Here is a 13,534-nt window from a genome sequence, read left to right on the forward strand (position 1 = left end):
ACTACAGATGTCTGCTCTATATTTAACGTCTGGAAAAGTGGAAGAGAAAAAAGGAATGGGCCAAAGTCTGGGATACGTAGGAGGTGGGCATTGATGTTTTCATTACACAAATCATGTTTCCAACTGCTAAAATTAGTTTTTTTTTCTTGGCCCTTACTTGGGGAATATAGTTACAGTTTTTTTTCCTTGGCCCTTACTTGGGGAATACTTGGGGAATTCTTAGTTCTTGGGGAAGAAAAATGCACCTTTAAAAGCCATTCGGGTGCACACTTTGCTGGGCAGGCACATATATGCTCAATTTGAATACTACATCCTTTATGAGAATGAAGTAAATTTCCTCTAGTCATAGAAGAGAGTTTTTCCTTTATCCTTGGAATTGTCTACTTTTACTTAGAAAAGAAAAACAGTTCAAAACAAGATTTGATGAACTAACCTGTGAAGCAACTGTAATTCCATGTAATTGCCAGCTGTGGACTTAACATTATTGTTAGAAAGGTACCACCTAGTATTTTGCACTTCTAGGAATAGCTCACTTTACACAGGTTATTGGGTCACATATCATGAGATGTACAGTAGTTCAGTGTGTGCCTGAGCACTCAGTCGCGTCCAACTCTTTGGACCCCCATGGAGGGTAGCCTGCCAGCACCTCTGTCCATGGAATTTCCCAGGCAAGAATACTGGAGTGGTTTTCCATTCCCTCCTCCAGGGGATTTTCCCAACCCAGGGATAGAACTCTCTGTCTCCTGCATTGCCAGGGGATTCTTTACCACTGAGCCTCCAGAGAAGCTATGAAATAATAAAGGATTCTTAATAAGGGACTTCCCTGGTGGTCTAGTGGTTAAGACTTGGCCTTCCAATGCACGGGCTTCGGGTTCCAACCCTGGTTGGGGAATTAAGATCCCACATGCCTCTTGGCCAAAAAACCAAAACATAAAACATAAGCAATGTTGTAACAAATTCAAAAAAGACTTTAAAAATCGTCCACATGAAAAAAAAATCTTAAAAAAAAAAGAATTCCTAATAACCTAAAAGCTATTGGATGATTGTTCTAAATATATATATAAGTACCAGATAACTATCTCACTGATGATGCTAGTCAGAATTATTTTATTATTGTATTATGAGCTAATGATACTATTTCACTGGTCATTCATGCTATATATATGGGACCCCCAAATTGTATTTTAAAAAGTCAAACTCCCTCAAAGGCGCCTGTAAAGAGGGTGATGGTTGATGGGGTGGGGGTTGCAAATCTGGAAGGCAGTGTGACAGATTCAAAGGCCCTCCCGCTGTGGGTGGTTTTCCGTAGCATCTTAAAGCAGGAAAGCCCCACGGGGTCCCACTTTCTCCAAACACCATTCACAGCCGCCAAGGCCAAGTGCTGCGCCCGGAGAGGCGCGGAAAACATTCCGGGCATCTCCCTAGACCAGGACTTTCAATTCTTAGAACAATAAAGCTGAGTCCAGCTGCTCTCCCTCCAGCCTGTGGGAAACCAGGCTTTTCACTGTCAGCAATGCGAGAGAAAGGCGTTCAGCTTGCAGAGTCGCAGCCCGCTCTCCCGCAAGGCCGGCCCCTTTCTTTGCAGGCTAACTATGCAAATTCCCTGCATCCCTGCCCGGCCGCGCGCGGAGAGGACGCGCAGCCATTCAAAGCCCGGTCGCCCGCTCCGGTCCAGCGCGTCCCCCGCGAATGCGCCCGGGAAAGGGACAGTCCCCTGGCTGCAGGGAGCACAGCTGGGCACGAGGCCAAACACGCATCTTTCCCACGCGGGTGCTGTGCGCTCCGCCTCCCTACTTTTGACCTGTTCCTTCCTGAGTTTTGAATAACACGTGTATCTTTGGGAGTGTGCCGGGGGTCACGGGTTGCATGCATAGACGTTTTCAAGAAATATTCGTGACCTCCTAGCCAACAAGCGGCGCCCTGAAGGATTAGTCTCTGGGGAAAGCGGGGCACGAGTGTCCGCAGAAAGGGGAGGAGGGCTTCTCGTCCTCCCGGGCAGTGACAGACGCTTTGAAAGTTGGCCGCGGATCTCTGTTCTTGGCCAACCCTGCCCCGCGAGGTTGCCAGGCATCCGAGCCCGCGCTCCCTCACCTCTAAGTGACCGCGGTCTACTCTGGGCGCGGAACAGCCGGTTCGGCCACCTCGGGGCCTGCACCCAGCGTGGCTGGTAGGCGCCCGCGGCGGGTCCCCAAGCCTGCACCTCCCCGTGCGCTTCCCGCGCGCCCACCCTCCGTGAGTGGCCCGGGGACCCTCCCCCCCCCGCCCCCCCGCGATTTTGCCGGGTCTCGGACCACCGGCTTTCTGCCGCCTGACGGTAAGCGTGCTCCGCGGACGCCTTTCCCATTCATTCCCCGCCCGCCTGCCCGCCGCGGCCCGGACCGACAGCCAGGCCCGCGCGGCTCTCTACTGGGGCCCCCGGGTCGCCAAGGCAGACCCGGGGACTCAGAGCCCGAGGCGCCGAGGAGGGGGCCGATTCCGTCTGGAGTGCGCCCCCACCCCTCTCCCGCCTGCCCGGCGACCTTTCCAGGGGCCGCGCGGGAGACCCATGTGTCGGATCCCCGGCCGGGGGTGAAGGCGGTATGCGCGCACCGACCTTGGCGCGGCCAGGCGTGGGGCTTTGTCCCGCAGCCCCCCGCCGCCTGGGGACCCAGACGCGACCCGGGCTCACCTCTCTGCTGGCCCTGGGCGGAGACCCAGAGCAGCGAGGCCAGGAGCGCCAGCCCCGCGCCGCCGTCACGCATCTCGCCGCCGCGCTCGGGTGAAAGCCGCGACCGCGCGCGGGGACTCAGCCGAGGGCGAGACTGCGCTGCCCGCCGGCCCCTCGGACACACCCCCGCCTACCTCCGCGGCTCCCGGCCCCGCCCACCGCCCTCAGCCCGCGCGGGAGACCCTCCCCCCTCCCCGGAGACCCCTCCCAGCGGAGACCTCCCCAGATCCGGGACCCCTCCCCCCGAGACCCCTCCCCACATAGACTCTCTCCCTAAAGGCCTACCCGCCCCCTCACATAGGTCCCCTCTCTCGCACGAGGGGGAACAGCCTGAGCCATCCCCAACTCCGGGGTGAGGGTCGCCCCGCCGCCGCGAGCTCCGAGTTGGGGGGGGCAGACGGAGAAAGTGACTGGAGGAGGAGCGGGGGTGGGGGCAGATCTGCCGGCCTGGGCGGTAGATTCCGAGAAAGTATTCACCCTGCTGACCCTCACCGCCCCGCGGGGGCCGTACGGCCGACCCCGAAGCCGGGACCCCAGAGCAGCCGCCACGGAGACCGCCGCACGCGGGGCGGGGGGTCGGGCTCGCCCCCAGGATGGGACCCCTGGCTCACCGACCCGCATCTCTGGCCCCCAAGGGGTGGCCTGGGCCTCCCAGGAAGGGACTGGGGCTCGTAGCTACCAGCTTACCCCCTCTGCTGTTGGCAGAGGGTTTTGTGAAGCCTTTTCTAAAAAGGAGTAGTAATTCGCTTCCCACTTTGTCTAAAACAAGAAAGGTCGCTTGGATTTAATTATCATTCGCATTTGAGAAGATCTTATGGGGGAGCGGGGAGAAGGGAGTTCAGTCTTAATAGGATATCTCAACTGCTTTGTTCTTTTTTAAAAAATACATCTGGTCCCTGTTAAAGAATTTTTAATTTCCTCTGATTTTTTTTTCTATTGAAAGTATTCATAATACTTTGTAGATCTTACTTTCTCACAATATAAACAGGCGAGATAAAGTAAGTGACTTATTAAGGCCCACGCTCTCATAAATGTCTTTGTTCTTTTTTTGCCTGATAGGGAGATAGTTATATTTCAGTTGTGTCAATCAATGTGACAACCTTACCAATTCTAGTTTTTCTCAAGACATTTCCTTCAACGTTTAATAAATAAAATATCATTATAATATTAGCAATTATTATTACTTTTAAACATAGAAATACAGAACAAGAGAGTAGAATTTGGCCCTTTATAAAGGATGCAATATAGTTGGATGAGAAGGTAGTCAACTCAAGACTAAATTTAAAACACAGAGATTCTTAACTATTAAAGCATTGAAGTAGTAAACTATTAAGTATTTAAGTAACGAATCAGTGATTAAGTTCAGTGTTTAGCAAGTGATCAAGTATTAAGCATTTAATATTAAAAGATAGAATTATAAGTATTTCTGCACCAAAATACCTTTGCATGCACATTATACATGGGCAGATACATCTTTTTGAGTCTTAAGAGCATCCATGCTGATTAGCTGGTGTGATCTTCCCAATTCTGAAAGGCAGCAGTTAGTTTCAGGAGGTTAAGGTCTCAAAGTCAGCAAACGTCTGGTGTAGAGCCAGCCCTCAGAGCTGATTTCTGGTCCAGAGTTCTCTGACTGCTGCACTGAGACCCTGGAGGATGAACTGAAAGACAACAGCAGAATCACATCTGTACCCCCATATCCTGGGTACCTAGAAGTTCCGTCTGGACTTCAGACCCTATCTTTGAACTGCAGACAGGGAACTTGGGCTCCTGATTTAGAGAAACAAAGGGTCAGCACATTTGAGGAGTGAATAGGAAGTATCCAAAGTCACCAAGTTGGCTCAATTTGTCCCTGCTCAAAATTAAGCAAAAAGATTTCAGTGAAAGAAGAATTTCAGAAGCCACTGTAATGAACAAGCTTGGGTAAGTCTGAATAGAAAAAATGTCACAATTCCCCTTCACTACCAGTTTCCCATTCTTCAGCAAGTTTCAGTTCGGTTCAGTTGCTCAGTCGAGTCCGACTCTTTGTGACACCATGGACTGCAGCACACCAGGCTTCCCTGTCCATCACCAACTCCCAGAGTCCACCCAAACCCATGTCCGTTGAGTCGGTGATGCTATCCAACCATCTCATCCTCCATCGTCCCCTTCTCTTCCTGCCTTCAATCTTTGCCAGCATCAGCGTCTTTTCTAGTTAGTCAGTTCTTCTCGTTGACTGGCCAAAGTATTGGAGTTTCAGCTTTAGCATCAGTCCTTCCAATGAATATTCAGGACTGATTTCCTTTAGGATGGACTGGTTTGATCTCCTTGCTGTCCAAGGGACTCTCAAGAGTCTTCTCCAACACCACAGTTCAAAAGCATCAATTCTTAGGTGCTCAGCTTTCTTTATAGTTCAACTCTCACATCCATACATGACTACTGGAAAAACTATAGCCTTGACTAGACAGACCTTTGTTGTCAAAGCAATGTCTCTGCTTTTTAATATGCTGTCTAAGTTGGTTGTAGCTTTTCCTCCAAGGAGCAAGCATCTTTTAATTTCATGGCTATAGTCACCATCTGCACTGCTCTTGGAGCCCAAAAAAGCAAAGTCTGTCACTGTTTCCACTGTTTGCCCATCTATTTGCCATGAAGTGATTGGGACCAGATGCCATGATCTTAGTTTTCTGAATGTTGAGTTTTAAGCCAACTTTTTCACTCTCCTCTTTCACTTTCATCAAAAGGCTCTTTAGCCTCTTTAGCCACTTTCATCAAGAGCTCAGCAGACTTGGAAATATCTAAATTAGCTACAGCACCATGGAAGGTCAAGGGTGGCCTGTTCAAGGTGAAAATGATGTAAGAATGTTCATGGTTTGTGAGAAAGCAGAAATTCAGCTCAGCAAGGCACACAAAGATGCTGCCTCCAATGTCACCTGTAAATAAATGAGCAACGAAAATGCCTAAACGCTAAGCAAGAGTTAACTGGTTAATAATTTATAGTAAATCACATGAAAAGCTGTTAGGTACCCATTTTTAAAGTATGAGACTTAAAAGTTACCAAAATACACTGAAAGTAATAAAAGCAAAATTCCAGTTAATATGGGAGTCCTGGTTGTAATTATATAAAATAAGCGCATGTATAAACAAGATACTAGAAGGCAGGATGCAGAAGAAAATAGTTGTGTTCAGCTGATAAGAGTGCAAGGGGTGGGTGGGGGGTGGATATTTGCATGATAAAGAACTTGGGCCAGCCTCAGAGACGGCTCCCATTCTTCCCCCTCACTTTCTAGAAATGATATCTTGGGCAAGTTTCCTCATCCGTAATGTAGGAATAATAATAGTTCCAACTTCATGCATTCAACAAATATTTTTTTAGTCCCTGTTAGGTACCAGGTTCTATGGCTTCACCTTTAAACAAGACAAGTTCTCATCTCTGTGGAACATTGTCTGGCAGTTAAGGCAGGGAAAAATGTAAGCTAAAATCATAAATTTAATAAGTTTATTAAAGGGTCACTGAGATAAGGAATTCGAGACCAAGCCTTGATCTGGCAGTTTGGGAAGGTTTTGCTGAGAAACTTATTCATAAGGATTCAATGAGCCAATGTCTGTCAGTTACCAGCACTCTACCTAGCTTATGGTAAATGCTCAATAAAGATGAATTATTATTTCAATTTTTCTATACTACAACTATATTTTTCAATTAAAAGAAGAAAAAACCCAGCTTGATTATGAACATTTTCAGAAACAAGAGTTCAGGCAGAGAGGGATGGGCCACATCAGAGCTTTCAAAACTGCTTGGGGGATCATGTTAAAATGCTGATTCCAGTGTAGTAGGGCTGCAGTTGGAGGCTGAATTTCTGTACCTCTAACAAACTCCTAGGTGACGCTCATGCTGCTTGCTGGTAGGCAGAGTGCACCTTGAACAGAAGTTCCTGGCTTGCTTGTCCTTGATCTTGCCTGCACATTGGAATCGATGGAGAAGTTTGAAAAGATACTAATGTTTGTTTCTATCCCCCAAGATTCAGATTCAGTTGGTACGGGGAGGAGTCTGGACTAAGGCTCTCCAGGTGAGCCCAACATGCAACAACATTGGAGACACCCTGGACTAGACTGGATGGTTCCTAGGGAGAAGATGACCTGGGTCTAGTCATGGCTGGGCATGCTGCAGGAGCCAGTCTCAGAGAAGTATGATCACAGACAAGAAAAGGAAGCGTAGCCTGGCAGATGTTTTCCTGCAAGGACAGACAGCCACGTGGCAGGAACCCAGCCAGTGATGCCCAGAACATGGGCTAGGACCGTTTCTCTGGGAGGTTGGGGTAAGCAAGGCTGTCCTTTAGTTCTAAAGGGATTGAGATCCCAGGCAGAGACTAGGACACAGAAACATCATACCAGGATCCAGGCATCAAGCTGGAGTATAAAGTGGGGGATGTGATTCTAGGAAAGAGGTAAGAGGTTGGTCACTAAAATTGGGTTAGGGTTTCAGAGTCTGGGCCAGGACAAAGCTAAAGAGGCTGAGTATAAACTAAGCTGCTTAAAGTCCCATGGCAGAAATAAGGTGATTTAGAGACTAAGCCTTCAGTAAGAGTGAGAGGTGGATGGTCCAGTAGACAGAGTAGGCAGATTAGGGATGGAGGCAGAATAGTGTCACCCCAGAGATGTTGGAGAAGTCTCTTGAGAGTCCCTTGGACTGCAAAGAGATCAAATCAGTCAATCCTAAAGGAAATCAACCCTGAACATTCATTGGAAGGACTGATGCTGAAGCTGAAGCTCCAATACTTTGCCACCTGATGCAAAGAGCCAACTCATTGGAAAAGACCCTGATGATGGAAAAGATTGAGGGCAGGAAAAGAAGGGGGCAACAGAGGATGAGATGGTTGGATGGCGTCACCAACTCAATGGACATGAGTCTGAGCAAGCTCTAGGAGATGGTGAATGACAGGGAAGCCTGGTGTGCTGCAGTCCTTAGGGTCCCAGTGTCAGATACAAGTGAGCCACTGAACAACAATAGAGATGTGCCTGTCCTGATGGCTGGGTCCTGGGAGTACGTTGTGCATGAAAAGTCTCAGATGTGATTAAGTGAGGATTTTTACAATAACTTTATTTATTCATTCATAGCCCCAAACTGGAACCAAGCCACGTGTCCATCACCAGAAGAATGGATTCTAAAATATCAAATATTTTGGGACTTCCCTGGCAGACCAGTGATTAAGGCTTCACCTGCCAACGCGGGGGTACAAGTTCGATCCCTGGTCAGGAAGTTAATATCCCACAGGTCTCTTGGCCAAAATACCAAAACATAGAACAGAAGCAACATTTTAACAATTCAATAAAGACTTTTAAAAAATTAAAATAAAATGTTGGATGGAATGTTTGCAATGGAATAACTTGGCAATAAGACAGAATGAACCACTGACTCACGCAGCATGAAAGAATTTGAAAAATGTTCAAGCTGGTTTTAGAAAAGGCAGAGGAACCAGAGACCAAACTGCCAACATCCGCTGGATCATCGAAAAAGCAAGAGAGTTCCAGAAAAACATCTATTTCTGCTTTATTGACTATGCCAAAGCCTTTGACTGTGTGGATCACAATAAACTGTGGAAAATTCTGATAGAGATGGGAATACCAGACCACCTGATCTGCCTCTTGAGAAACATGTATGCAGGTCAGGAAGCAACAGTTAGAACTGGACATGGAACAACAGACTGGTTCCAAATAGGAAAAGGAGTACGTCAAGGCTATATATTGTCACCCTGCTTATTTAACTTATATGCAGAGTACATCATGAGAAATGCTAGGCTGGAAGAAGCACAGGCTGGAATCAAGATTGCCAGGAGAAATATCAATAACCTCAAATATGCAGATGACACCAGCCTTATGGCAGAAAGTGAAGAGGAACTCAAAAGCCTCTTGATGAAAGTGAAAGAGGAGAGTGAAAAAGTTGGCTTAAAGCTCAACATTCAGAAAACATAAGATCATGGCATCCAGTCCCATCACTTCATGGCAAATAGCTGGGGAAACAGTGGAAACAGTGTCAGACTTTATTTTTCTGGGCTCCAAAATCACTGCAGATGGTGATTGCAGCCATGAAATTAAAAGATGCTTACTCCTTGGGAGGAAAGTTATTACCAACCTAGACAGCATATTAAAAAGCAGAGATATTACTTTGTCAACAAAGGTCTATCTAGTCAAGGCTATGGTTTTTCCAGTAGTCATGTATGGATGTGAGAGTTGGACTATAAAGAAGGCTGAATGCTGAAGAATTGATGCTTTTGAACTGTGGTGTTGGAGAAGACTCTTGAGAGTCCCTTGGACTGCAAGGAGATCCAACCAGTCCATTCTAAAGGAGATTAGTCCTGGGTGTTCATTGGTAGGACTGATGCTAAAGCTGAAACTCCAATACTTTGGCCACCTGATACAAAGAGCTGATTCATTTAAAAAGACCCTGATGCTGGGAAAGATTGAAGGGAGGAGGAGAAGGGGACAACAGAGGATGAGATGGTTGGATGGCATCACCGACTCAATGGACATGGGTTTAGGTGGACTCCGGGAGTTGGTGATGGACAGGGAGGCCTGGCCCTGCTGCGGTTCATGGGGTCACAAAGAGTCGGACACGACTGAGCGACTGAACTGAACTGATACTAAGTGAAAGAAGCCAGACACAAAAGAGTCAATTTCTGTGACATTTATCAACAGACAAAACTAATCAAAGGAAAACAATGGTTGCCTATGGAGAGAGTAAAGATTGACTGGAAAAAGACAAAAAAGGAGTCTGTGGTCATAGAAATGTTCTGTATCCTGATTGGCATGTTGGTTTTATGGCTACAAACCTCTACCAAAATTCATTCTGTTATGCAGATTTAGGATCCATGCATTTCTCTGTATAAATAAGGATCTTGAGATGAGGCGATTTTTATCAATTTTTCTGGCTGAGCCCAGAGTAGTCCCAGAAGTCCTTGGGAGTGAAATAGGGGGGACAAGAGAGTCAGAGAAATTCAGTGTGACAGAAACCCACTCTGCCAAAGATGACTTTGAAAGACAGGGGAATGGGACCATGAGTCCAGGAATTCGAGAGGCTTTGAGAGGCTGGAATACTTTCTAGAGGCTCCAAATCTTTGGCCACCTGATGTGAAGGGCTGACTCACTAGAAAAGACCCTGATGCTGGGAAAGATTGAAGGCAAAAGGAGACGGGGACAACAGAGGATGAGATGGTTCGATAGCATCACTGGATCAATGGACACGAGTTTGGGCAAACTTCGGGAGAAGGTCAGTGCTTTAACAGTTTCTTAAAACACAGTGTTTTAAATTTGCAAATCTGAGTTTTCAAAGCATAACTTAAAAAATACATTTAAATAGACTTTTCACAGCAATCTCATACACAAAAAATCATGGTTAAAAATAAAAATACAGGAACAAATTCCAGTTCCCACATTTACTTGACTGAGTGAGCTTTGGGACATTAGTTAAGTTTCTTGACCTTTGTCTCCTCATCTGTAAAATGGGGACATGTGGAAGACCTACATCAAAAGATGAGAAGCAAGGTTCTTAGCAGAGTGCCCAGTATCAAATAAGTATCCAATAATTATTTTCTTCAATTACTGTGTTCACCACCATCATCAGAAGATTAGGAAGCAATGGTGTGCAGCTGTTGTCATGAAGATGGGCCAGTTTGTCAGCACAGGTTTATAAAAGGCCGTTGGACACATGTGAAGAGATAAACCATTATTTATCTTCTTATTTACATGGAAGACACAGAGATGACTCCAAGGGGAAAGGCAAGCTAGAAGAAAATATCTTCCTGAAAGCCAAGTAGTAGAAAGACATTAATGGAAAATAGTGACCAGTACAGCAAAACCCAAAGAGAATCTGTTTTTCAAAAAATTTGGCAGAGCATTGGTCATTAGAGAACTTTGCAAGTATCTTTTTTCCCTCACAGAGGAAGAGGAAGCCAAATTGGTGTGGGGGGTGTCTGGGAGACAGCTGTTCACAAGGACATGTAAACAACATTTGTCCCCCAGACTCCGCGGGATGTCTTTGCCTGCTGGATATTTGTAACAACAAAACCTCCAACAGGAAAGTTAGATTTGGAAATCAAGGTTAGCAGCACACGTGACTTGGTAAAGCTGGACACAAATTATCTGAAAATTAGGAAATAGATGTCCGTTTCTTGTAAAATGTATTTTATTGCAGTATAGTTGGTTTACAATGTTGTGTTAATTTCTGCTATATAGCACAGTGACTCGGTTATACATGTAGATATATTCTTTTTCATATTCTTTTCCCTTATGTCTTATCACAGGATGTTGAGTATTGTTCCCTGTCCTGTACAGTAAGATTTTGTTTATCCATCCTGTATGTAATAATTTTCATCAGGAAACATTGTTTATGAAGATACTTGTCATGTGTCATTTTCATCTGCCCTAGTTTGGGAGAAGATGCTTATAAACCATCACCGTTATGTTGCTTCCTTCTGTTTTTATTAAGTTCTCCTCCTGTTCACCCCATGTGGAGGCAGATATTCTTGAATATTCTGCACTTTCCATTCCCAAAGCCTTTCTTTTCTCCTTGTTTACCCCCAGATCCTCATCTTTGCTCATTTTGTCACAACCCCTACATACCTTTCATCAGGAAGCCAGTGGATAGTCAAATGACTTAAGACACCTTGCAGTGATCTGGCAGCAGAGACGATCTTCACATTTAGGAAGACGCCGATACTAAGAAATAGGATTTGTGGTGAAACAGATATTATCCTTTCATTAAAAGATCCTTTATAGAATTCAGGAAGTAGTTAATTCTGGTCATTGTAGTAGTTAATTCAATGCCGTATACTAATTACAATTGTGTTTCTGGACAACATGAGCTATTTGACTCTGGGACAGATTACTTACCTTCTCTGAGCCTCAGTGTTTCTTCTCTGTAAAATCTGGAAATCAATATAGACCACCAGACATAATTACTACCTATAATGACAGCAATAGTAATAACAGCTACCAGGTGTTAAAGAATCTTGAAAGGAGACATTACATCTGTGTTCACAGGTGTTATGCTTCAATTTCTGTTCTAGGACTGCATCATGGCCGCTGAACAAGACTGGAGAACTACACCGACCAGGATCTCTTCAACCCATGCCCACAGTCATTAAAGTTGACCTTCAGGATTGCCCAGCAATCTCAGGACCTGCTGGAAACTGTTCACATCCCACTGACTGATCCCATCTTTTCAGGGCTCAGCTGCATTTCCCTCTGGCTAGGATGCCCATCATCTCTGCCTTTTTCCTCTCGTTGAACTCCTAGCCATCCTTCAAGACCCAACTCAAACATCCGCTCCCGCAGGTAGCCTTCTGTGATTGCTTCAGTGCTTGCAGACTGATTGCTCCTTTGTGCCACCAACGTACTTTGTAATGCAATCTCCATTTTAACGGATCTGTAAATTTTATTAACTTATTTTTCACATTAAACAACGAATTCTTGCCCCTCTTGTTTTATTTTCTCTTAACACTTGCCATAGTGTCTGAAATTAAACAAATACTTGTTGAAAATGACAATGATGTTGATGCATTCAACACTATGTAATAATGCTGGTGCAGTTCTTGCATTATTCTGACATGTCATATAAACCATCTCAAAGTTTTCTAAACATCCCCAGGTGGCAAAAGGCAATGTGAGCTACTGGGGCTAAAAGAGCTCTCAGTTACAAGCAATGCAAGCTGACTCTGGCCACCTTAAAGAGGGCAAGGTACTTGGGCAGATATTTGTGGGGTGGGAAGAGTGGGGGTCACAGAATCCATAGGAACCTGGAGGACAAGGCTTGGAGGATGCGTGGGAACCTAGAGAACTCCAGATGCTTGGCCACAGGCCCAAGGTCAAGACCACCGACCTGAACAGAACAGCTGACACCAACTGCAGCACAAGAGGCGTCTGACCTTCAGCTGCTCGCTCCATCTTTGTTTCACCAGCTCATCTTCCAAAACCTGGGGAACCAATCATGAACTGAGCTTACATCCTGTGCCCAGGGTCATGGTGGAAGAGGCACGGACCTTTTTCTTAGGAGTTTTGACTGATGAGAAATAGAAGACAAATGAGCAAGACGGAGAATTCCTCCTGCTTCTCTCCACCAGCCCCTGCAGGAGGCCCCGGAGTCCTCTTCTCTGCTCGGATAAGCCTGGCATTCAGATGCCTTCCAAGCCCCCCACCTGACCCCTGTGAGCTCCTCTGGTTCATCCAGAGCAGAATCAGCATTTCATGCCTTACTCTTCTATGTCACATCTCCCCCTTCTCTCTGCATTCTCCTCTTCTCTGTTGCCATGGATTTCACCTCTCAAATAGAGCATCAGCGCTTTAATCTTTGCCTCCCAATCTGTGCCTGAGATGCTAGCTCAGAACACTTGGAGAGAAGTGGGAAGTCAGTTTGGTTGCTGCGTTGAGTCCACAGTGTGTAGGAAGAAACCCAGGTGAGGAATTTGATCTTGAAGCAGAAGTGATGAGAAGGAATTATAGATTCTTAATCAGAGAAACAAGAGTGAAGTCTTACTTAGGAAAATCTATCTTCTGGCAGTAAACAGAAAGAATGGAATCAAGAGAAATGGAAGACAAGTGACTGGGTTGGGGGGAAGATGGGGGGCGAGGTGGGGAGGATAGAGCAGAGAGGAGGGCAGTGGGATTGCAGAAGAAAGAGGATGAAACGAGATTTCAAAAGAAGGAACATGACTGAGTAACTAATTGGATACAGATGAGCAAGGAAATTGGAGATTTAAATTTTTCTTTCTGAAAATGCGAAAAAAAATTGTTTAGATGGAAGGTGAGCCACTGGGAGAGGAAGTCACAAGTCCAGTTGTTTGTTGTACTTGTGATGTTACG

At 45.9% G+C, this 13,534-nt stretch overlaps 1 protein-coding gene and 1 long non-coding RNA gene across 4 annotated transcripts in view; one reads left to right on the forward strand and one right to left on the reverse strand.

Annotated features, from left to right (window-relative positions):
* Nucleotides 1-3,343, reverse strand: part of LAMA1 (laminin subunit alpha 1) — a 125,691-nt gene extending 122,348 nt beyond the window's left edge. For 2 of the 3 annotated variants that reach the window (XM_027526331.1, XM_027526330.1), the window contains exon 1: nt 2,669-2,798. In XM_027526331.1, coding sequence (XP_027382132.1) covers nt 2,669-2,741 — 73 coding nt within the window. In that variant the 5' untranslated portion in view covers nt 2,742-2,798. Of the gene's footprint in view, nt 1-2,668; nt 2,799-3,318 lie in introns of those variants that run through there. The other variant, XM_027526332.1, reaches the window with a different exon arrangement.
* Nucleotides 1,772-12,150, forward strand: LOC113883018. Its single transcript, XR_003508525.1, has 2 exons — nt 1,772-2,314; nt 11,743-12,150. It is a non-coding gene; the product is annotated as an uncharacterized LOC113883018 (long non-coding RNA).
* The last annotated feature ends 1,384 nt before the right edge of the window (nt 12,151-13,534 follow it).

This window comes from Bos indicus x Bos taurus, chromosome 24, assembly GCF_003369695.1.
Source record: "Bos indicus x Bos taurus breed Angus x Brahman F1 hybrid chromosome 24, Bos_hybrid_MaternalHap_v2.0, whole genome shotgun sequence".
NCBI lineage: Eukaryota > Metazoa > Chordata > Mammalia > Artiodactyla > Bovidae > Bos > Bos indicus x Bos taurus.